A 24,077-nucleotide genomic window follows, 5' to 3' on the forward strand; every position below is an offset into this window, starting at 1 on the left:
TAAAGCCTTCAAAACCTGTATTGTCCACAAAGCCTTTGGTCTGAATATAGGTTTCTTAGCCTGAAATCCATTAACTTAAAAAAATTATAACTGTATTCCAATAAATTCCCTTTGTAGCCTCATGCATTTTATTTTATGCATTTAAATATATTAGTCTGAGAAAGTCTTAGTAGTCTGTAGGCTTTCACCGGATTACCAAAGGGGCCCCATGACCAAAAAGAAACACCAAAAACCTCAAACAAAAAAACAGCTCTCCTTGACTGTGCACAAGTAGGCAGATCTATACAAACAAGGAGGAAAACTGTTGGGGTTCAAGCAGCAGACACTTAAACCTCATTCTCATTTAAATTAGTCAAAAGAAGGAAGAAAATATAGAAACACACTTTAACACAGAAATACAAGGGAAAAGAAAGACAGGGAAATAGGAGAGAAAGAGAAGGAAGGGGAAGGAATTATAAAGAGAGAGAGTAGATTAAGGGAGAGATTAGTCCTAAGTAAAACAAATTCCAAAAATATATATTAAAATATATTAGAATATTCTTTTATGTTTTCTTTCTACTAAGGTCACATACTTTTCTTTTTTCTTGCTTAGTTTATTTTTTCTCAATTGCATGTAAAATTTTTTAACATTTGTTTTTTAAAAAAAATTTGAGTTCCAAATTCTCTCCCTTCCTCTCCTGCTCTCCTCAAGAAAGCAAACAATTTGATATAGATTATGTATGTGCAGTCATGTAAAATATATGTCTATGTTAGCTATGTTGTAAAAGAAAATGCAGGCCAAAAAACCCCCAAACCTTGAGAAAAATAGAATTAAAAAATATGCTTTGATAAGCATTCAGACTTCTTTCTCTGGAGGCGAATAGCATTTTCATCTTAAGTCCTTCAGATTTGTCTTGGGTCACTGGACAGAATAGCTAAGTCATTCAAAGTTGGTGATTGTGCAATATTGTTGCTACTGTGTACAATGTTCCCTTGATTCTGCTCACTTCACTTTGTATCAGATTATGCAACTCTTCTCAGTTTTTCTGAAAGCATCCTGCTCATCATTTCTTATAGCACAATAGTATTTCATCTCAATCACATACCACAATTTGTTCAGCTATTCTCTAATTGATGGGCATACCCTCAAATTCCAATTCTTTTACACCACAAAAAGAGCTGCTATAAATATTTCTATACATATTGGTCCTTTTCCTTTGATCTCTTTTGAATACAGATCTAGTAGGTATCTCTGGAAAAAAGGGAATGAATAGTTTTAGAGCCCTTTGGGCATAGTCTCAATTTGTTCTCCAGAATAGTTGAATCAGTTCACAACTCCCTTAAGAATGGAATAGTGTCCCAATTTTCCTAAATTCCCTCCAACATTTGCCATTTCCCTTTTCTATCATACCAATAGGTATGAGGTGATACCTCAGTATTGTTTAAATTTGTACTTCTCTAATCAGTAGTGATTTAAAATATTTTTTTTCATATGACTATAGGTAGCTTTGATTTTTTCTTTTGAAAACTATCTGTTCATATCCTTTTGTTGTGGGGGACTTGAAGTGAACCCCCTGGGTTTGGGAGGGGTACCCTTTGCAAGAATGCAAGACTCCAAAACTTAGCCTAAAAATAAAAATAGAAATGTATTAATCTGGAATTCATACTGAATTTCGCTGGGAGGACAGTATAGATGGAAAGCTGCTTCCTAGAGGACATCAAGTCTGGGGTCTTTAAACTCTTTACAACAGTGGATATGTGGGTATACACTCAGGAACAGGGGTGGGGTGGGGAGTTGGTCATCTGACCGGGGTCACCTTGAAGACATAGGAGGTGACCCTCATAGATTAGGAGACAGATAGATGTCTTAGATACAAGGCAGTGGTATCAAGGCATAGCCTGAAGGTGTATCTCCTATGTCCATCTCAAATCTAAAGGACAATCCAAGGAGGGTAATCTTCTTAGCGTCTTATGGAGTTATCAGATGCTTTGGGTTAGGAGTCACAAGGATGTAAGGAAGCAAAGGAATTTTCCTGCTTTCAGTTTGCCTGAAATATTTCTATAATTTGGGGGTACAATGCCTCATGCCATTTTGACCATTTATCAATTGGGGAATGACTCCTATTCTCATAAATTTGATTTGGTTCCCTATACATTTGAGACATGAAGCCTTTATTAGAGGAACTTAATGTAAAAATTTCCCCCCAATTTTCTGCTTTTTTCTAATCTTGGTAGTACAAAGATATTTATAGTTTTTTTTTTGAGGGGGCAAAGAATGGGGAATCTATTATTGTATATAAATGTGATATAACACTATTGTGCTGAACTCTTATCAGTGTCATGCCCAAAAAAGATCCCATAAGACTAAAGATAAAAAGTTTTCCATTTCCTGATAGAGAAATGAACAATTTGGAACCCAAGAAATACTTTTTAGGATATGGTCGATGTGGAACTTTGTTTTGATTGACTATGCATGCTTGTAATAGATATTATTTATCTTATGTTTACAATAAGTCTCAGAGAGTGGGAAGATGAAAAGACATTGTGGATGATAAAAAAACATTTTTTTAAAAAGAAGCACCTCTGATCAACAACCCAGTGACCATTCACAATTCCTGAGGTTTCACAATGAAGCATACTGCCCAGTTCCTGACAAAGAAGTGACAAACTTGGAGGGCTGATGGGGACATAATTTTTTTTGACAGCCAATGTGAAAATTAGTTTTGCTTGACTATACATGTCTGAAATACAGGCTTTGTTCTTGCTTTCTCAGCAAGGGGCATGAAGAGGGAAGAGAGAGGGAGACAAGGCTGATCTTTGTTTGCAAATAAAAATTCAATTGAAAAAACTAAGTGCTCCTCAACTAAAGCATATTAGAGTTTCAATTTCCTTTCCTCCTACAAAACTATTTCCTAAGCAAGAGCCATTATTGACAGCTGCCAATAAAGAAATGGCTACTTATAAACATTTTCTACATATGAATTTAACCACAGGTTTAAATGCTAAGGTATGTGCATGAGTGAGTTTAAAATTTTTCAAGTTCTAAGGAATAGCCAAGTAATGCTTGAAAGAAGGAGATCTACCAGATGAATCAACAGCAAACCACTTTAGAGCCTCCAATGTGCCCCATGCACAAGTTGAAACACAGCAGGTATTAATGACAAAAAGCATTTAAGGAAGTAAAATGAAATTGCTCCAGGTAATGACAGACATTTAATACTTCACTATATGCAAGACTAGTGTGTTGAACCTCCACAATATTATTACAATCAAGTAACATCTGTTTCCTGGAAGGAGTGAAAACCACAAAGCAGAGATAGGGAAAACCAGCAAAGCAACATTTACTCTCATACTTCTGAAATGAAAGACAAATGTCTGTTTTGCTTTACTGTACAAAGCAAGAACTTTGCTTAAATACTGAAGTGGATTTAAAATTATTAGAGATATTATACAAAGTGACAATATTTTTGCTAAAAAGGCTTTAATAAAAGGGTTTTTCTTAAGTACACCAAAAGGGGGGGGGGGGTCAAAGAAAGAGAGACAGACAGGCAGAGAAACAGAGAGAGAGAGAGAGAGAGAGAGAGAGAGAGAGAGAGAGAGAGAGAGAGAGAGAGAGAGAGAGAGAGAGAGAGAGAGAGAGAGAGAGAGAGAGAGAGAGAGAGAGAGAGAGAGAGAGAGAAACAAAGGCAGGAAGAGAGGAAGAAGGAGAAAGAGAGAGATGGAGAGAGAGAGAAGGAGGGAGGAGGGAAGGGAGAAAGGGAGACACACATGCACATAGAGACAGAAACAGAGAAAGACAAAGTGAAAAAGACAGAGATAGTGAGAGTCAAACAGACCAAGCCAGAGAAAGACCTAGAGATTAAAATAGAGACAGAGAACAAAAGTCAGAGAAACTCAGACAAAGAGACAGAGAACTGGAGAAAGAAAAAGAAAGAGATCAGAATATGACCATATGCTTGAGAATGTTCTTAAGTTTCAATGAAAATAAAAGGATAAAATACAAGTCACCAAACATGGTTGAGAAACGTCATTTTAAGTGAAGTGTTAGAAACGATGATCTGTCACTGCAACTGGCACTCAAGGAGAAAAGCACAACTCATGAATTCATGAGAGCTTGCATTTTTCTCAACTTTTGGATGACATTAAAAATGGTGTGACTAGAAAGATCCTACACTTGCTTATTATTCTAATGCTTCATAATGGTGGGGAGGCTACTTTGGGCTTTCCAAGACTAGACCAGCTCAGCACAAGGTCTGGCAGATGCTCCTGAAAAAAGACCTGGAATATCTTTTAGGTTAGTTTTAACACATTTTAGAACATCTCTTAGATGTTTTAGAATATGTGTTTGACATCTAATGCCCAGTGGACTTACGCGTCGGCTATGGGGGGTGGGGGGGGGGAGGAAAAGAAAATGATCTATGTCTTTAACGAATAATGCTTGGAAATGACCAAATAAAATATATTTAAAAAAAAAAAAGAAAAAAAAAAGAATATGTGTTTGATGATAGACTATATGGTGACTGTCCAAGGACCAGCTGGCCTTTCACAACATACAAGTCCCCTGTTCTCCACTCTCATAGCTGCCATCCAACCACAGGCTCTCATCACCCTGGAATTGCAACAATAATACCCTTCAGGTTAGTCTTTCTGCTTTAAGCCTCTCCCCATCTCAATCCATCCACCACTCTGCTGCCAGTGATATTCCTGAAATGCAAGAGTAATCCTGTTCGCTCTTCCCTTACTCAGAATACTGGCATGGCTCCCCATTACCTCCAGATCAAATAGAAAACCTTCCCTTTGGCTTCTAGAGCCTCCTTCTCTTTCCTATCTTCTTACACTTGAGTACCCTGCACATAGTCTATAATCTAACAACCCTTACTTGTTTGCACACACTCCATCTTCCAACTGTGCCTTTTCCCTGGCTGTCCTCCAAACCTGGAAGACTCTCCTTCCTCATCCCTACCTCCCAGCTTCTCTCAAGTTTCAGCTAAAATCTGACCTTCTCCCATTAGTGCCTGCCTCTGAGACTGCCCCCGATTTAACCTGTAGTTGTTGGTATTTCGTCCTCCCCATTTGAGTGCAGAGACTGTTTTTTGCCTTTTTCGGTATCCCAAGGCTTAGCCTTCGATAAATGCTTGTTGATGAACAGAGAAGCTTTTTTTGGCTATGGCAATTCAGGAAGACCATCCACTAAAGCATGGAGATGACTACAAACAGCATTGGCAGGGTGGTTACCCATACTACGGAGGGCCAAGTGGGTAAATACCTGGATCAGTGGCAGAGATAATTGCTCCAAACAAGAGACAATCTGTGTAGTAAAATTTGTCAGAGAGCTGTCCTACGAGTTTCATGAGCTTCACCACACCATACATAAGATTGCTGTAAAAAGAGAAAAGTGGTCAAATTAGCTCAGGGAAAAAGAAAAAAAAAAAGAAACATTTACTTCAGAACCTTAGAAGAGAGGGGTTTCTTGGGAAATGTTTATCATAATAACTAAAAATACAATAAAAAAGAACATTCTATTTAAAATCTAAGTCAAAAAGAGGCTGGCAGGGATCCTTGTGTTTAGATTAGAGGCTTCCATTCCCATTGGAGTTGGACAGCATTGCTCTAGGAAAATAGCTATGTAGGTCCCCAACTCTCAGATTCTACCAAATTTTAAATGGATAATTATCCCACTGCTCTCACTCACAGATTCCATGAAATAAATCACACGAATGAAGGCCTAAATCAAAAGTATCCTTAAATGAAAACTTAGTTTACCTTTGGGGAAAAAAATTGGGAGATGCCAGTGTACTGGACTTGTGGCAAATGAGCTAACATGAATGTACTTGATACTTTACATCATTTACCCTAAAAACTTTTTATTTTATTTTTTAAAACCTTTTCCTTCTATCTCAGAATTTATATTAAGTATTGGTTCCAAGGAAGAAAAGTGGTACGGGCTAGGCAATAGGGGTTAAGTGACTTGACCAAGGTCACACAGTTAGGCAGTAACTGAGTACCAATCTGAACTCAGGACTTCTGTCTCTAGCCCAAAATCTTTTAAAAAATCAACAAATACTAAAAGAGCATTTGCACACGGTAACTATTTGTAGTCAATACTATTTTGCTGAGTCATTTAAAATTTTATTTTTAAAAAGGTGATGGAAAAACAACTGGAGCAGCTGTTCCACAAGGTTTTCAATTAGCACTTGAATCTATTATCTAAATTACAGTTTCATTTTCTAAAGAAAATGCCAAGGAACTCAATAACTATAAAGATTAAAATTAATATCCAGCACTCCAAGTTTTATATTTAATAATATTTATTAAATATTTATCTTGAAGTATAAGGAAGTAAGAATAGCAAAAACCAAAGGCTGCTCCTCCCTCTCCCTCCAAGAAACCAGTCATGTGTGGGGGGAGGGGAGGAAGCACTCAAAACTCCTCCCACACACAAACAGGAAAAGGAAAAGGGGATTGTGGGAAATGTAGTCTATAGGGTTCAAGATTCTAAATCAACACAATAATTGAGGAGTAAAGTGGGTAAAAGCACCATGACATAAAGGGACTCTAGGACTCTAAAAAAATCTTCCAGAGGAAAAAAAATGAATAGAATGGGAAGATAGAAGTGGGAAACTGGGCTAGCCACTTGAGAAGTAAGTTCTTTTTCTATTGCCTAACTTTGGCCAAGAGCCCTTTGAAAGCCAAGAGCAGCATCAAATTTCAGGAAACTGTCCTACTAGAATATCAGTGTAGAAACAATGATTAAAGGATTCAAGCAAGCCTATTGGTTTTTGAATCTGTTAGCACATAGTGTACACAGACTTGTGCAGAATATCGCAATGCTTCCTCATTCCACTATGGGAAAGAGTCTCTCTTAGGACTTCTGATCACTATTTCCTCTAAGTCTTCGGTTTGTCTTGGGCAGGAACTTCCTATAAAATGTCTTAGAGTTTGGAATAGGGAAGTTCCAAAGTGCTAGATGTATGTGACTAAAGTTGAGGTGGGAGAGAGAAACGGGAAAGGGAGGTGTTGGCATTAATCTACTTCCTCCTGACATCCTATTTCTACTCAGTTGATATCTGTCTACTTTTATCATCTATCGCTTTAATATACATATTTTAAAAATATGTAATATATAAATAAATATATACAAATAAAAGAATAGATATAAAAATAATATACATATTTAAAATACATATAACAATAACACTTCAGTTTAGGACCTCTTCCAACTAAATAGTGAAGTAGTTCATTTAACTTCCCTTTTCTAGGCCCTTCTCCCCCCAACCTCCCCATTTTAGACCGTTTTTCTCCATCTTGAGTCTTTGGCGCTCCCTCAAAGGACTTGGAAAACTCATTCACACTAAAGTATTAAGGACTTAATATCTCTCCCAATGGTTTTTGCATTTTTCAAAAAATAACCCTTACCTTCTGTCTTAGAAGATGGGCAAGGGCAAGGTAATTGAGTTAAGTGACTTGCCCATGGTCATATAGCTAGGAAGAATCTGAGGTCACACTTGGACCCAGGACCTCCTGACTCCAGGCCTAGTGCTTTATCCCCTAGCTACCCTTAGTTTTTTAATTAAAAAAAAATAGCAATGGACTTTTAAAGTTAAATAATCTGACCCCTTTAGGATAAAATTATAAGAATTGTTGCTTTCAAATCAAATCATACCATAAGTAATTGGGTTTTTGTCTAACAGTTTAAATCCACACTAATCCAATTGAAGGAGTTGGATTACCGCAGGGTAAAAGTCTACGCAAAAGAAAAAGTGGGTAGTAGGCAGCTTCTAGATTGCTTAGGTCTTAATTAAACTGTACTATCTTCTCAAAACTAATTGTTAGATAATGCTTTTATGTTTTAAAAATGTTGGACTTTTATCACTGCTCACTAAGTAGACTGAGGTCCTTGATTCCATTTATCTGGAATAATAGGAGGCTCTTACCATCAAATTATTTAGGGGAAAAAAAACAACACAAAACACAATTATCTGAAATGGCAAGCTCTGAATTAGCTTTCCATTATTCTCCCCTTTAAAGTATCTGTTTCCACTATGCCAACAACAATCTAAAAATTGCCATGCAAGTGTTTTACGAAGATATGACTTAACAAGTTTATTTAAAATGCCTAAAATTTCCAGAGTTTAATTAAAATAATTCTGACTTTGTCAGAATTTCTCAGAAAGGTAAATCCAAATTTATATATTTAGATCTTGATAGCTATTGTTTTGACTAAAATCACAAATATTGGGTTCTTGGACCCGCATGTATTACAGCACTTCTGAAAAATGAATGAATATTCAGATCTATAAGAAAGTCTCACTTACCCAATAATGAAACAGGAGACAGCAGTCCCTAAGAAAGCATACGCCAGAATAGACCCAAGATTCCTGAAAAAGTGTCTCTAAATAAGAAAAACATAAGTCACTTTGAGACTTTTGACAATATAGACAAGTCTACCACATCTCTTCACAAAGAGAAAGCTTACCAACAAGGTCAGTTTCAGTTGCATTACAAGGTAAAATAATGATTTATTTATTGCTTAATGAATAAATAAAATAATAACAAATAAATGTTGATTTATTCATGGATGAGTATCAGCTTATATTTCATGACAAGGAAAGCTAGACTCCTTGGTTGTACCATCTAAAGAATAAATCAGGAAAAGCTAAGAAAAGTCAATAGTCACATGAGGATACTCTGGTTAGTCAAACACAAGAGTTACTTATATTTGGGGGGCCAATTACTAAGAATTATACCCCCCAAAAAACTACACTGGCAAGACAAATACCCCTTACTCCAGGAAATTTTTCCTCATTTTCCTTTTTGTATTGATCTCTTTCCCTTGAGGCCTCACACAGCTTTTTGCTCTATGCTTTTAATTATTTTTTTTTTTGGACAGCCCAATTTTTAATCAACTTTTGAGTAACAAGAATTGAATCATGCATGTGGATAGCACTAAAACAACTTTAATTAACTTAAATAAAATTAGGAATGAAAGTTCTCTCTGTGTGTCTATTTGTTTATCTGTCTATCTTCCAAACCAGATGAAACTCTCTGAAGGTAGAGGGTAGATCAAGCCTCATCTAACTTGGCTTCTCTCCCAGTGTTTATTAGTCTAAAGTTCTGCAAGGTCTTAATAGAAATTTGTTGAACCTTAAACACAAGATCTGTCTTGGGTGATTTGAGAGTCACCTTGGCATCTTGTAGTACCCTCAAAGCAAACATCATGGACACCAATTATGTCACACAGGTGAAGGAGTAAAACACTGGTAAATGAAGCTCCTGGCTAAAACCAAATAGATGAACACTTTATGAAATCAGTTCAAGTATTGGCACTCACTTGAAATGAATCTAGGGAAATCTCAAGATTTGACTCAAGAGCAGGGGAGATAAGAAGATGGGAGATTAAAAACTCTCCAACTATTTAGACATTTTAAGGTATAGGGTTTCATCTTGGAAACAAATTTTTCAGACCATGTCAAATGTATTTCAAATGATCTGAAAAGAGGTATGGGCTTTTGAGTGATCTGTACACCTCCTGGGTTCGTAGAAAAGGCATGGCAAATTCTTCTATTTTTAAAGTCCCAAGATTTTGTGAGTTATCTTCACAGTCACACCAGCTCTCTTTTTGGGGTTTTTGTGTCATTGTTTGGGTTGTTCAATATCTGGTCCATTCTCACTGACAGGTAATAATCATTACAAAAACCAAAACCAAATAAATTAAAACCACAACTAGGGATTTTTCAAAAGCTCATTTTAAAAAGGAAGAACCTGAATAATCAATGAGGCTACTGTCAAACAGAAAACAGAACTGAAAGAGCCAGAGGGGAATCCATTGGTTTGAGATCTGGTCAAACCCAAGTCTCAGCAAGTCCACTGGCAGTCTTTGTTCCCATATTCCCAAATGCTTGACAATGACCACAGTGGGATGTGAGAATGTGCCAATGTATCTTTGCCAAACCTTCAACTCTACCAGAAGAAACAATTCAAAACTCCTGCCTTGCTGACTATACATACAGTCCTTATAATACAGACTATACCTACAGTCTTTATAATAAAAGGCATTATTTTTCTTTATCTCTGGAACATTACATTTGTTTCCTAAATTAAAAAAAATTAATTCATCTATAGAGCAGCAGCACTTTATTTTCTTAAAATTAAATTTCAAAGAAATTGAGAAGTGTGAATCTAATTCTCTTGGCTCCACCCAGAACTCAATTGGGAAAGGGACAGGATAATTGAATCAGTAATATCAGTTTGCTGAATCCTTAACAATCCATATGTAGGTGATTCAGGGTTAAGAATTAAACAGTACAAGAATTTAAGAATACCTCAAAAAATCAAGTTCTATCAATTTATGCTTTTTCTTTCTTTCTATTTTTCTTAATCCTTACCTTCCATCTTGGAATCAATACTGTATATTGGTAAGGGCTGGGCAGTGGGGGTCAAGTGACTTGCCCTGGTTCACACAGCAAGGTAGTGTCTAAAGCCAGATTTGAACCTAGGACCTCCCTTCTCCAACCTTGCTCTCAGTCCACTGAGCTGCCCGTAATTGACATTTTTGTAAATAATCATAAGACAAAAGCTATAGGATAAAAATTTTAAATTTCAAAATATTTTATGATTATTTGTATTTAAACTGAGTTTGCAATATAGGAGAAACTATAGTAATTATACACAATTATTTTAAAATCTTGTGTCAATTGACGCAATTGATATACCTGATCCTTCTACTTACTGTCAGTTTTCCACTACCACAGCATGCTTGAAGCATACTTTCTGTCACTTGAATCATAGACAAGTAACTCAAAATTATATTCCCAAAAAGCAATACACAATAGCAAAGTAAATTTGTCCAAAAGAGAATGTTTCAAAATACAAGCACTCTATGTGTGTGTATGCTTATAGGCATATAATACACAGATTTTTTTCTTGCTGTCATTACTGTAGTAAATAATCTAGACTTTAAGTATCTCAAGAGAGACTGCCAGAAAGACCCCAACAACTATTTTTTGAAAAAGTTGAAATACAAAATTGCTATTTCTATAGTATCATTGAGATAACAAGAAGTAAAAAAAGCTTAGTACCTATTTCTCATTATCAAAGTACTAGATTTTGCTTTTGTAATGTCCCACTTTGGCTGGTTCCATAAAGTCAATAAAGCCATAAAACCATGTTAAATGAATGGAAGTGGGTGAGTGGGTAGAATTGGAAAAGGCCCTGATGATGCGAAAGATTGATGGCAAAAGGAGAAGGGCATCACAGAGACTGAGATAGAGAGTGTCATGAAAACAATAAACAATGAACACAAACTTGGACAGATTTCAAGAGTGAAGGATGGAAGGACTTGATGCGTTATGGTCCAATGGGGTCACAAAGAGTCAGACATGACTGAACAACAACAAAAGGGTACGGGAAATGGGAGACAACATGTGTATGTACTAGGTAGGGTGGGATAATGAAGGAAAATGGACCCAAGAGGATTTAAATCCATCAAGCAAGCATTTATTACTTATCTAACTATAAGACCCACTTGGTATTATTACTACTTGTTAACTCCTCTGAAGCCAAACTAGGTTGATTTTCCTGTTCTCTGAGCATTCAAAAAGCAGTTTAGCATAGTCAATAGAGAGTTGTTCTCAAACAAAAAAGTCCCGAGTTCAAGTACTCCCTCTGACATATATTGGTCATGTGGCTTGCCAATTGATTGACTGGTCTGGAATCAGATTTCCCTTCTCAGATAAGAACTTCTTTAGGTGAATTATGACAATTCACATTGCTATAGCACTTAAGACTTCCAAAGTGCTTTCCTCACAATGATCCTATAAGGTAGGTCCAATTAGCATTTTTTTTTCCATTTTACAGATAAGAAAACTGCAATAAGTTCCCTAAATAACTGCTTAAAGTTGTAAGAGATTAAGTGACTAAACCAGGTCAAAAGAGCTTCTCTAAGTGTCATAGATTCAGACCTCGGTGTCTTGACTCTGAGTGCAGAACTCTTATACGTTTTTAATAAATTTCCTTTTTTTAATTATGAGCTTGAATAAATAACATAATAAATAATAAATATAATAAACAAATAACAAAGAAATATCTCAATACACAGAGAACAGAAAAAGGATTGCATATGACATACTTTTTGATAGAAACATTTTGTCAAATAATGTGTGTATTGGAGCACAAAGAAAGATAATGATGATTTCCTGCATCAGAGAAATGAGACTACATCTTTGTGATGAATAGATGGGCATAAGCCAGAGAGGCCTGAACATATCTGTTTACACATCAGCAGTTAGTGATGAAATATTTATGAGGTTTAATTGACAAGAGATTTAATACAAGTTGGCATGTATACAATAGCCCACTACTGAACTGTCCATACAGGAAACTATTTGAAAAGGGAAAAGACATTAAGCTGAGTATGAATGCTTTTAAAAAGCAGCTTCAACTCTGCACCAACAAAGTCTATCATTTCTTTTTCTTCCAAGAATATGTTTGTCAAAAAGAGGCTCTGAGGAAATTAAGGTGCTCTTCCCAAATTAGTGTGGTGGTCACTGTCTGAATCTCAGTTTTATTGCAAATATGTACTTGAGAGAGACAGTGTGGCAGGTGGGTAAAGAAGTGGTTTTAAAGAGAGCCAGCTTAGAGAGCCAGGAAGAATTGGGTTCTAGTCCTGCCTCTGAAACATATTGGTTTTGCGACCCAGGGCAAGTCACTTAAACTCTTGGGCTCTGTTGTTTAATAGTGTCCAACTCTTTGGGACCCTATTTAGGGATATTCCTGGCAAAGACTCTGGAATAGTTTGCCTTTTCCTTCTTCAGCTCATTTTGCAGATGAGGAAACTGAAGCCCAAAGAGTTAAATGACTTGCCCAGGGACACTAGTGAGTGTCTGAGGCCATATTTGAACTCAGGTCTTCCTGACTCCATAGAGCACTCTATCTGCCTTGCCACCCAGTTGCCCAGGTTCTAGGTGACACTCTTACGTTGTAGAAAAGGTGTCAAACTGTATTGGTAGAAGGAGTATTCTCACCTGGGAGTTCCCTATATCAATGAAATCACAGGCTTAGCTCCCTGCCTCTGTGAACTTGATTATACATAAAAAGTACTTTAAAACACTCCACATTCATTCATCAACAAATCTCAGCTGAATGAGAACCTCAGTTCCAATTGCTCTTTTCAGGTGGAAAATGGATTCTCTATAAGATAATGGAAATTTCTTATGGTTCTGTGAAGAGCCACACAGATCCAGAAGGTACACAGTTGACCCCTTAGAGATTTTTTGTTGTTGAACCATTTTTTCAGTCATGTCCGACTGTTTGTGAATCCATTTGGGGTTTACGAGTAGTTAGCCATTTCCTTCTCCATTTTACAGATGAAGAAACTAAGGATTAAATGGTTTGCTCAGGGTCACACAGCAAGTGTATGAGGTCAGAACTCAGGTCTTTCTGAATCCAGCCCCCATGCTCTACCCTCTGCACTACCTAGCTGCCCACCCCCAACCCCAACAGATTATTGAGATTTCTAGCTAAAAATACACATAGCATGGCACACCCACCAGAGTGGGAAACAAAGGGGTTAAAGTCCTGTTCAAAGTCAGTGACTACTTTGCCAACAGAACTGGTCAGACATGCAGGTGCTCCCCAATCCACAAGAATCCTGTTGAACTCCTCTGGCAGCCAATAGCTCACATCCCGGGGGGTGGCTAAAAGGACTTTCTTTAACCCGTAGCCAGAAAAGACTGCTCAAACAAGCCCTAGGTCTGTTCCTCCAAGGGATCCTGAGAAAGGAAGTTCTCTAATCTTGCATCCAGCCTTTAGAGTTAGGAGGCAGAAAAACAGTCCCAGACATTCCACATGAACTGAGCCCCCTGGCTCCCTTCTCATCACCCTCCTCCCTCAAGAAATGAACAGAACCAGAACAATTCTGGGCACAGTAACAGCAACGTTGTGAGATGATCAGCTGTGAATGACTAGATATTCTCAGCGGAAACAGTCATCTAAGACAATTCAGATGGAAAATGCTATCCACCTGCAGAGAGAGAACTAATGGGATCTAAACAGAGATTAAAGTATACTTAAAATTTTTATTATTCTTGGGTTGCTTGTGTTTTCTTTTGTAATATGACTAATGTGGAAGTGTTTTGCATAATTATTCTTGTATAATCAAATTGTTAGCCTTCTCAAGGCTGGAGGAGGGGAGGGAGAGAGAGAATTTGGAATTCAAAAAAATTTTTTTAATGCATGTTAAAATTTTTTGTCTATATGTAATGAAAAAAAAAACTCTCAATAAAAAGAAAAGGTTGTATATAAAATAGTAGCTTTAACCCAATTCCTATGACCCAATGGAGGAATTATCAGATTTTGGGGAGAAATAACCAGGTTTCTTGGATGCAATACATTGTTAATCACTCAGCTATGCTTACTGAGTAATTACTGGGTGGTAAGGAGAAATAGAAGAAAAATAAGATTACTTGGCAGGAGATTTCCACCTGAGATGTTACATGCTTCAGATGATTAAAACCACTTACCTTCTTTAAACTATATCCAGCATGGAAAATAATTGGTGGCAGCAAAATATTGAAGAATACTTCTGGATCAAAAGTTACCTAAAAGGTTTAAAAAGAAAAGAAAGTTGTTTATCATGAAAATGCATTTGATGTTATAATTAATTTAATATTTCAATAAATATGGATTCAATAATGATTTTCAAGGTATTGAGAATATAGAGCATCAATGTGGACAACCGCTGCCTTGAGCAAGAGAGCTGCCATCAGAGAACATTCAGAGAGGGTGAGAGCAGCTCTCATTAGTCCTTCCTATACCTATAGCTTCTAATCCTGAAGTGCCATTTTTGGTATTTAACAGTATATGACAATTGGATGCAGTGTTGACAATGCAAGGAAGGTGCTTTACTAATGTTTTCACACATAAGTCACTGACAAACTACTACATCTTATTGTTGTGGGTGGGCTGCTCGATCATTTCCAGTCATGTCCAACTCGTCTGATTCATCTTCATGAATCTTCTTTAGAACCATTATCCATTAACACAAAAATAAAATATATAGTGTAATAAAATTTAAATAGGAATTTAATGTAAATATTTAAATTAATAATTTGATTACATATATCTAATATCACCTGGAAAAAGTATCATCATTTTCAGTCTTGTCTGATTCTTTGTGATTTCATTTGGGGTTTTCCTGGCAACGATTCCAGAGGGGTTTGCCATTTTCTTCTCCAGCTCATTTTATAGATGAGGAACCTGGGACTGACTAGCTGTGTCACTGGACAAATCATGTAACCCCAATTGCCCAGCTCTTACCACTCTTCTGCCTTGAAACTTATACTTAGTATCATTTTTAAAACAGAAGGGTTTAAAAAAAAGTTACATTGAAGTTTTATACAAACCTGATTTGGTGGGGAAAGTATGGCACCTAAAGACCAGTACAATGTAACCAAAGAAAGTAAGCATGTATATGGTACCTACTACATGCAAGACATAGTGCAAGCAAAGCTCTTTACAAATATTATTTCTCTTGATCTTCACAATAACCCTGAGAGGTAGGAGCTGTTATTTTCCTCATTTTGCAATAGAAGAAACTGAGGTCCTGGTGACAATGCTAGTATATATTTGAGGCCAGATGTGAACTCAGGGCAACATGATTCTAGGTCCAGGATTCTATGCACTGCACCCTCAAGTATTAGACATGATTACATCAGAACAACCATCACAGAACACACAGGTTCCCACCAAACAGTTGTTTTTTTTTTTTCTAAGTGGGGAGTCTTTTGATCTTGTAGTTTTGGGTTTCTTTACAAAATTTCTTACCCAGATCACAGTTGTTTGTGATAACCACTAAAATCGTCATTACAGCAACTCAAAATGGACTGAAATTATTGAATTATTTGAAATGGAAACATTAAAAAGCAGTGCCTTTTTACTATATCCAGCAAAATGATGGCATGGTGAATAGAGTGCCAGGCCTGAAATTGGGTTTTATCTTTATTTTATTTTAATAACAAATTTCCACATAAGTTTTCCAAAGTTATATGATTCATGTTGTCTCTCTCCCTTCTTCCCTCCCCCCTTTCGGAGTTAACATTTCTACCTTTTAACATAATTATTTTCCTTTGAGAAACTAGAAATTTAAAGGTATTAAGCTAAGAAACTATATAGTTCATTTACTTTAGACAGTCTTCTATTTCATTTGAAGTGTCATTTTTTTGTCCACATATAACTGGGCAAAATAATTTCTAAAAGTTTCCATTACCACTTCTTCATTTGTTGTGATTTCTCCATTTTTTTGTTTTTGATATTGCAACCTCAATTTCCTGTTTCTCTTTTAATTAGATTGATAGATTATCCATTTTATAGAGTTTAAAAAAAACAGCTCCAGGTTTAATTAATTGGTTAATTCGATGGATTGTTTTTCTTCTTATTTTGTTCATTTTCCTCTTGACTATTACAATTTCTATATTGGCTTTTAGTGAAAGTATTTTTAATCTGTTGGTTTTCTCAGTTCATTCACTTTAGTTTTTATCTTTAAGCTCTACCTTTGGGGATGCTTAAGGCAAAAGTTCGTTTCACCCACGTGGTCATGTATCTCAGGGAAGATTATCTACTGTCCCTTGGGCACTCCTCAACTCATAGCAGCAGAAATGTAAGGTGGATCAAGCCTTGGGCTTGGGAAAATTTCCTGAATTCCATTATTCTACTCTAATGCATTTTCTCTGCTTTAGTTGTATCTATATAAGATTTCCCTCCCCCTTATTCAATAAACTCTAGTGGCTTGATTCAATGTCAAATAAACTCCAATAGCTTCCTATGAGATCAAATATAAGGTCCTCTATCTGATTTTAGAAGCTTCATAACTTGGCTCCTTCCTATCTATCTAGTCTCCCTAGATTTTATTCCTGCACAGTTTATGAACCAGCTATGCTAGCCTATTCACTCTTCCTCAGTCCTAAGATTCTACCTCTCATTTTCATAACTTTGTACTGTGTCTTCCCCATGGCTGGTGTCAGCATGAAATCTAGAAACCTCAAACTTGTAGCCTAGTAGGATCTGATGAACCCCAAGTTTTAGGACTAACTGATAAGCTGGAGACTCCAAAGCTTGTACTGGTTCCCTGTTCCCATGACAATCCGTCCTGAAGGGAATCTCAGGCTAGCAGTTTCAGACTAAACCATGGACCCTCAGGTGAATGACAGCCCCAGTTAGGTGGGGCTAAGTAAAAGCTTAGTGCAGAAGGCAACGTGTCAGTCTCATAAGCTGAAGGTCCTGAGTTCAATCATCGAAAGGGAGATATGGTACTGTGGGAGAAGCTTCTAAGGCAAAAAGAGGCTTAGCTCCACCTAACTGGGATTGTCATTCACCTTAGGGTCCATTATTCAGTCTGAAACCAGTAGCCTGATATTCCCTTCAGAGTGGATTCTTATGGGAACAGGGAACTAGCATAAGCTTTGGAGTCTCCAGCTTATCAGTTAGTTCTAAAACTTGGGGTTCATCAGATTTAAAAATTTGGGGTTTCTAGATTCCATGTTGACACTGGAAAGCTCTTCCCCTTCCCTTGGGTTTCTCAGGTTCCCTGACTTCCTTCAAAATTCAGCTTCAATGATTAATATTATCATTTGAATCCAACATCTTCTAACAGCACAACAATTCAAGAGAGGTTGAAACATCTTGAATGCTTTACACTGATCAAATCTCCTCCTCACTGTAATTCAGTTGTGTTCCTGGGGTCTAAAATAGCATGGTTTGACACAGAGGGCAAGTATATTTGAGTCATGCGTCTTTTTGACTATATTACAAAGCAAAAATGGCCCCAAGATTTAGAAAGTCTGAGGCCAGATTTGAACTCAGAATTTTCTCTCTCCAAGCCCAGGACTATATCCACTGAGCTATTTAACTGCCTCCTGACAGTGATAAGCCTGTATATTAAGAATAGTCATGTCTAGGACAGGTGGACTATCTTCTCCTTTTGTTAGACACCTCAGTGACACTCTGCTTAGTTTGGGGCTTTACATTTTAGGAAGGACATACTCTAAATTGGAGAGTATCAAGATAACCATGCAACCAAGATGACCAAGGACCTTGAGTTCATGGCATATGAGGAAAGACTGAAGTAACTGTGGATGTTTACCCTGGAAAAAAGACTTGAGGGTGAGGGGAAGAATGAACAGGACACATTATCTGCATTCGAGTATTTCAAAGGCTGTCCTGTGGGTGAGTGATTAACTAGTTTTGTTTGACTCCCAGAAGACAAAACTAGGAATACTTCCAAAAGCTGCAAAGAAGCAAATTAGGTCTGATAGAAGGAAGAACTTCTGAACAATTATAGGTATCCAAAGAGGAAATGGGTTGCTTTGGGCAGGATTGGGTTTCACTTTAAGTAGAGGCCAGATGACTCTGGCATGGGGGAATTCCTTTTCTGAGATGGGTTGGCTTAGATGGCTTCTGCATTCTCTTCCAACTAGGAAATTCTATGACTCTGAAAAGAGCAGAAGCTTGTAAATCATCTTGTCCAACTCTCTCATTTTAATGAAAAGGATACTGAGGCCCAGAGGGAGGTCAGGTGCCTTGAAAGCAGTCACAGAGTTAGCTAGTAAGTTTAGTTTTTTGTTGTTCAGTGGTTTCAGTCATGTCTGACTCTTCTTGACCCCATTTGGGGTTTTCTTGGCAAAAATATTGTAGTAGTTTGCCGTGTCCTTCTCTAGATCATTTTACAGATGAGGAAACTGAGGCAAACGATTGCGACTTGCCCAGACTCACAAAGCTAGTAAGCATCTGAAGTTCTCCATCCTCTATGCTACCTAAATGAACTTAGTTTATAGCAAGAACTAAAATCTACAAATTCTAATTCCTAGTCTGGGCAGGACATTACCCTCTGCATAATGCCTGGTACGCAACCATGCCTTTTTCTCTCCTCTATTAACATTCTTCATCTTGCCTTTATTCACCTCTGAGTCACTATTCAATATAAGCATAAAACAATTCAGAAGGATATTAAAAAAAAATGTCAGCATGACATGTATCTTGAAGGTCTTTTCATTCAGGCTTCTCTGAATGATCCCAAGTCAGAATTCAAAAGCTAGCTGGTAATCTCCCTTGCCCTAGTTTTAGTATGAAGGTACGGTGCTGTCATTTCAGCAGGAATTTAATTTGAGCCAATATTAGCAGTAGGGACCCTCTTTACTGGGTTGGATTTCTTCACAAAGGCTCATAGGAACTCCAGATGCATTAGGAAGGGACAGAGGGGGATATTCTGTCAAAGCTGCTATCAGACAGGCTCAGTGAGAGCAGTAATTTTAATTACCAAATACCTGTCTGGCATATCACTCAGTGGGTGGAGGGAGAACAAATAATACTTTTCCTGAGGCATATGATAATCCTAAGAACTAGCATTTCTGTAGTGCTTTCAAGTAAGTAGAGAAACATACAAACATGACCTGGTTTCATCCCCACAAAAACCTTGTTGGGAAGGAAATGTTATTTACTACTCCCTCTTTTACCCATGAGGAAAATCTGAAGCTGAAGGTAGGTGAAGGGAAGTGATTTACCTAGGGTCTAGGAGCTAGTAGGTGTCAGGCTGGATTTGAACCTGGATCATCCTGATTCTAATTCCAGCACTCCATTATCCAACGTGCCATCGAGCTGCAGATGCAGAAGAAACTATGTGGCATGAATACAGCCTAACTCTGACCCTGAGCCATCTCCCCCACACATATTTAGCCACAACAAACACTGCCAATTCAATGATCATATAGGCAGGAGTGTGTTTGATCCAGCTTGTACTGGTAGAGCAGATTGTTAAATTTTCACTGTGTGCATTTATTTCCCATAAATCAACAGATACTACAAATCAGAGCTTGATTTATTGGTTTGTTGTTTATCTAGGCTTAAGAAAGTAATGGAGAAAATGTCAATAATGTAGATTAAACTAAATAATGTGTTACTTGGGGGAAGCTAGGTGGCACAGTGGATAAAGTACTGGGGCTGAGTTCAAATCTGATCTCTGACACCTCTAGCTGTGTGATCTTGGGCAAGTCACTTAACCCAATTTGTCTCAGTTTCCTCATCTGTAAAAATGAGCTGGAGAAGAAAATGGCAAAACCACTCTGGTCTCTTTGCCAAGAAAACCCAAATGGGGTCACACATACAAAAAAACAACAACAACAACAAAACAGGATAAGAATGAAATGAACAGTATATTATTTACATTTCCCCCTAGAAAGTCAATTGTGAACATTTACTACGAGCCTGCTCATATACCTCTCAAGCTTGACAAACCAAAAATTACCATCTATACCCTGCACCCACCTACCTATCCCTCTTCCTAATGTCCCTGCTTCTAAAGAGGACACCATCATCCTTCAATTCCCCCAACTTTGAAGGCTAAGAGCAGCATTGGCAAGCGTTTGAGTCTGAGTGCCCAGAGGGCAAATTCAAGCTGTCTGTGAGCCCTCTCATTAATCAAGAGAGTGGAGAGAAGAAGTACTTGCTTTGGGCAGCTGGACAGAGGGACCTGGCATGCAAAAAATGTCCTTGGGTGCTGGGAAGAGGGGAAATGGAGGAGCTCTCCAAGTGCTGACCCTGCACATGTGCCAATGCTTCACCAATGCTGGCTTAGAGTCATCCTCTTCTCTCGCCCTCACCAAGCTCCCCAGCCCCACATCTACATCATCAGTGGCCAAAGCTATTAATTCTGCATAGATTGTTGTAGGTATTCAATTGTTATTTAACTCTTTGTAACCTCCTAAATCATAGCTATCCATGGGATTTGCTTTTCCTGTTTTTCTTTTTAAACCCTTACTTTCTGTCTTAGAATCAATACTGTGTATTAGTTCCAAGACAGAAGAGTAGCGAGGGCTGGACAACATGGGTTAAGTGACTTGCCCAGGGTCACACAGCTAATAAGTATTTGAGGCCACATTTGGACCCAGGATCTCCTGACTCTAGGCCTAGCTCTCAATCCTGACCTAGCTGCTCCCTCCAGGGGTTTTCTTGGCAAGGATACTAGAGTGGTTTGCCATTTCCTTCTGCAGTGGATCCTTTTATTAGGCAATCAGAGGTTAAGTGAATTGCCTAAGATCACACAGCTAGAAAGCATTTGAACTAGGGAGGGAGGAGGGAAGGAGGGGAGGAAGGAAGGAAGGAAGGAAGGAGGGAAAGAGGGAAGGAGGGAAAGAGGGAAAGAAAGAGGGAAAGAAAGAGGAAAGGAAGGAAGGAAGGAAGGAAGGAAGGAAGGAAGGAAGGAAGGAAGGAAGGAAGGAAGGAAGGAAGGAAGGAAGGAAGGAAGGAAGGAAGGAAGGAAGGAAGGAAGGAAGGAAGGAAGGAAGGAAGGAAGGAAGAAAGGAAGGAAGGAAGGAAGGAAGGAAGGAAGGGAGGGAGGGAGGGAGGGAGGGAGGGAGGGAGGGAGGGAGGGAGGGAGGGAGGGAGGAAGGAAGGAAGCCCCAGAAGGTCAGGAAGAATTGGATATGACTGTATGTGTCACATATAGGGACTGAATTTAGATTCTTTGATAACAAGACTGGATTTCTGTCTACTGCACCACTTTGCTTATCAACTAATATTAACTAAATATGTAATTATGCCTAAGATTTAGATCTCATTATATATAACCCAAATGCTAAACAGGAGCAAATATAATAGGTTTTAGTAAGATTAATACTAAGCTTTGTTACTTTAAAAGAACCCAGGACGCTTTCTTTCAATCTCTTCCTACTAAATGAAGGAAAAAAACTGAAGTGTTTTACACATTTAAATATCTTAAACAATAAGAGTGCATATTTACACAAAGAGTTATACTGTTCTCCCAAAGTACATTGCTTAAATTACCTCTCTGTTGGATGTTCCCTCTCCCCCTCAACTCCTGATTATTCATATCCAAAGCATAAGATTTTAATTACAGACAAGATTTTATTTTAAAAACTTCTAACATCTTCTTGAATCCACCTTATAACCATATCCTATTAACATAAAAATTTATATACATTTTAATATATTCCCTCAAAAACTGTTGTTATTGTCATTGTTTTCAGTCATATCTGATTCTTCCTGACCCCATTTTCTTTCTTTCTTTTTCTCTTTCTTCCTTTCCTTCTTTTTCATAGATATTTTATTTTCCAAATTATATGTAATAACAATTTTCAACATGTTTTCTGAAATTATAAGATCCAAAATGTCTCCTTCCCTCCCTTCCCTTCCCCCTCTCAGAGCAAGAAATTTGATCTGGGTTTTACAAACATTATGATGCAAAACATACATCCATATTGGTCACTATTGTAAAAGAATATCCACATAAAACCAAAACTTGGGGTTTTCTTGGCAAAGATACTGAAGTGATCTGCCATATTTTTCACCAATTCATTTGACAGATAAGGTAAACAGGGTTGTGACTTGCCCAGGGTCACACAGCTCCTAAGTATCTATAGGGTCACATTTGAACTCAGGACTTCCTGACTCCAGAACTACCACTCTATCCACTGTACCACTTATAGCTGACTAAAAAACAAAACAAAATATGTATTCTCATTCTGTGGCTTGTATTACCACAAAGAATTATGCCTTTACCACTTCCGACCAGATTACTTCTCTTTCCTATAATATGTATAGTATTTTGGGGTCCTGTGACTTCTAACAAATGTGGGAAGGGTAAATAATAGGGAATGAAGGTCCAAATGCCAAGAACACAACTGTGATCTTGAGACAAACCAATCACTGCCTAACCCTTGAAGATTCTGCAGACCCAAGACCTCAGGCTGGATCCCAGCATAGCCTGGGCATACAAGACTCCCCCAGGATCACATTGAGCACCTAGGTGTCCCCTCACCTTTAGAACCCAGCCTCATAGCTTTGCCACGAAGGGATCTAGCCTGGCTCCCTCATTATCCCCCCTTCAAAAATAGCCAACTCTATAAAAGCATCATCTAACAAGCCAGCTTATGAACACTAATGAAGGAGCCCTGATCCTTTCAGCTTGGATACATTGACTTCAGTCTCTATATCCTCCTCAGGGGTATGGGCAGCAGCTGCTGCCTTCCCACTCCCATGACTCAATAGCTTTGCTTTCCTTATTGTGGTATCACAATCAATAACAATGACATTTCCCAAGAGTCATTTAAATAGATGCATTAAAATTCAACATTGTCCCTTGTTACCTATAAAGATGAAAAAACTGAGTTTGTAGAACTTTAGAGTGTGTTGCTTTCTCCTTAAAAAATGAAGAGAACAAAAGTATTATGTGTGGTTCAGACATTTTTTCCCCACTTTGGAAAGACTACTTAGTACTATTTTTTGAGACCAAAGAATCAGCTACTAGGACACAATGTTACATGCCTTTAACCTGTCTACTCCGTTATTGACTAATGCAGCATCTTACGGAAAATGATGCTTTTATCAGTTTTTGTTAAGTTGGTCAGTCAAATAGCATTTATTAAACACACTTTACTTTGTGTGCCAAGTGCTGGATTAAGTCTTGAGGATAAAATCAAGGCTACAAGCATGGTGCAAAAACTGATCCCTGCCTTGAAAGAGTTCACATTCTAACTGACAACACAACCCTCACAATGGCACATAGAAGATGCATTCAGTATAAATGGAAGGTAATCTCAGAGGAATGGTACCAGTAGCTGGGGAGGTATGGAAGAGAGAAACCAACAAAGACCTCTTAGAGAACATAGACTTTGGGCTGAGTCTCAATAAAAGGCAGGGAAGTGGGGGGGGAGAAGGGAGGGAGGAAGGGAGGGAGAGAGGGAGAGAGAGGGAGAGAGAGGGAGAGAGAAAGAGAGAGAGAGGGAGGGAGAGAGAAAGAGAGAGACAATGTGTGTGACAGCTAATTAAAGAGCATGGAGTTAGGAGATGAGAGTATCATTCTGCAAAGATTTAACAAGTAGGGACAGCCAGGTGGCTCAGTGGATGGAATGCCAGGCCTGAAGATGGGAGGTTCTGGGTTCAGATCTGATAGCTGGACACTTCCTAGCTGTGGGACCCTGAGCAAGTCACAACCTCAGTTGCCTAGCCCTTATTGCTCTCCCACCTTGGAACCAATACAAAGTATCGATTATTCTAAGACAAAAGGTGAGGTTTTTTTTTAATAAAAAAGA

General features: G+C 37.9%; 1 protein-coding gene across 7 annotated transcripts in view; it reads right to left on the reverse strand.

Annotated features, from left to right (window-relative positions):
- The window catches only part of SLC9A7 (solute carrier family 9 member A7), a 250,945-nt gene that overhangs the window by 122,587 nt on the left and 104,281 nt on the right, over nt 1-24,077 (reverse strand). For all 7 annotated transcript variants that reach the window (XR_008913913.1, XR_008913912.1, XR_008913911.1 and 4 more), the window contains exons 3-5: nt 14,499-14,576; nt 8,295-8,371; nt 5,246-5,358 (exon numbers count right to left, since the gene is read on the reverse strand). Coding sequence is in view for 4 of the 7 variants with exons in the window: in XM_056807133.1 (XP_056663111.1) it covers nt 5,246-5,358; nt 8,295-8,371; nt 14,499-14,576 (268 nt within the window). In the remaining 3 variants the exon portion in view is untranslated. The remainder of the gene's footprint in view (nt 1-5,245; nt 5,359-8,294; nt 8,372-14,498; nt 14,577-24,077) is intronic.

Source organism: Monodelphis domestica, chromosome 8 (genome assembly GCF_027887165.1).
Source record: "Monodelphis domestica isolate mMonDom1 chromosome 8, mMonDom1.pri, whole genome shotgun sequence".
Classification (NCBI taxonomy): Eukaryota; Metazoa; Chordata; class Mammalia; order Didelphimorphia; family Didelphidae; genus Monodelphis; species Monodelphis domestica.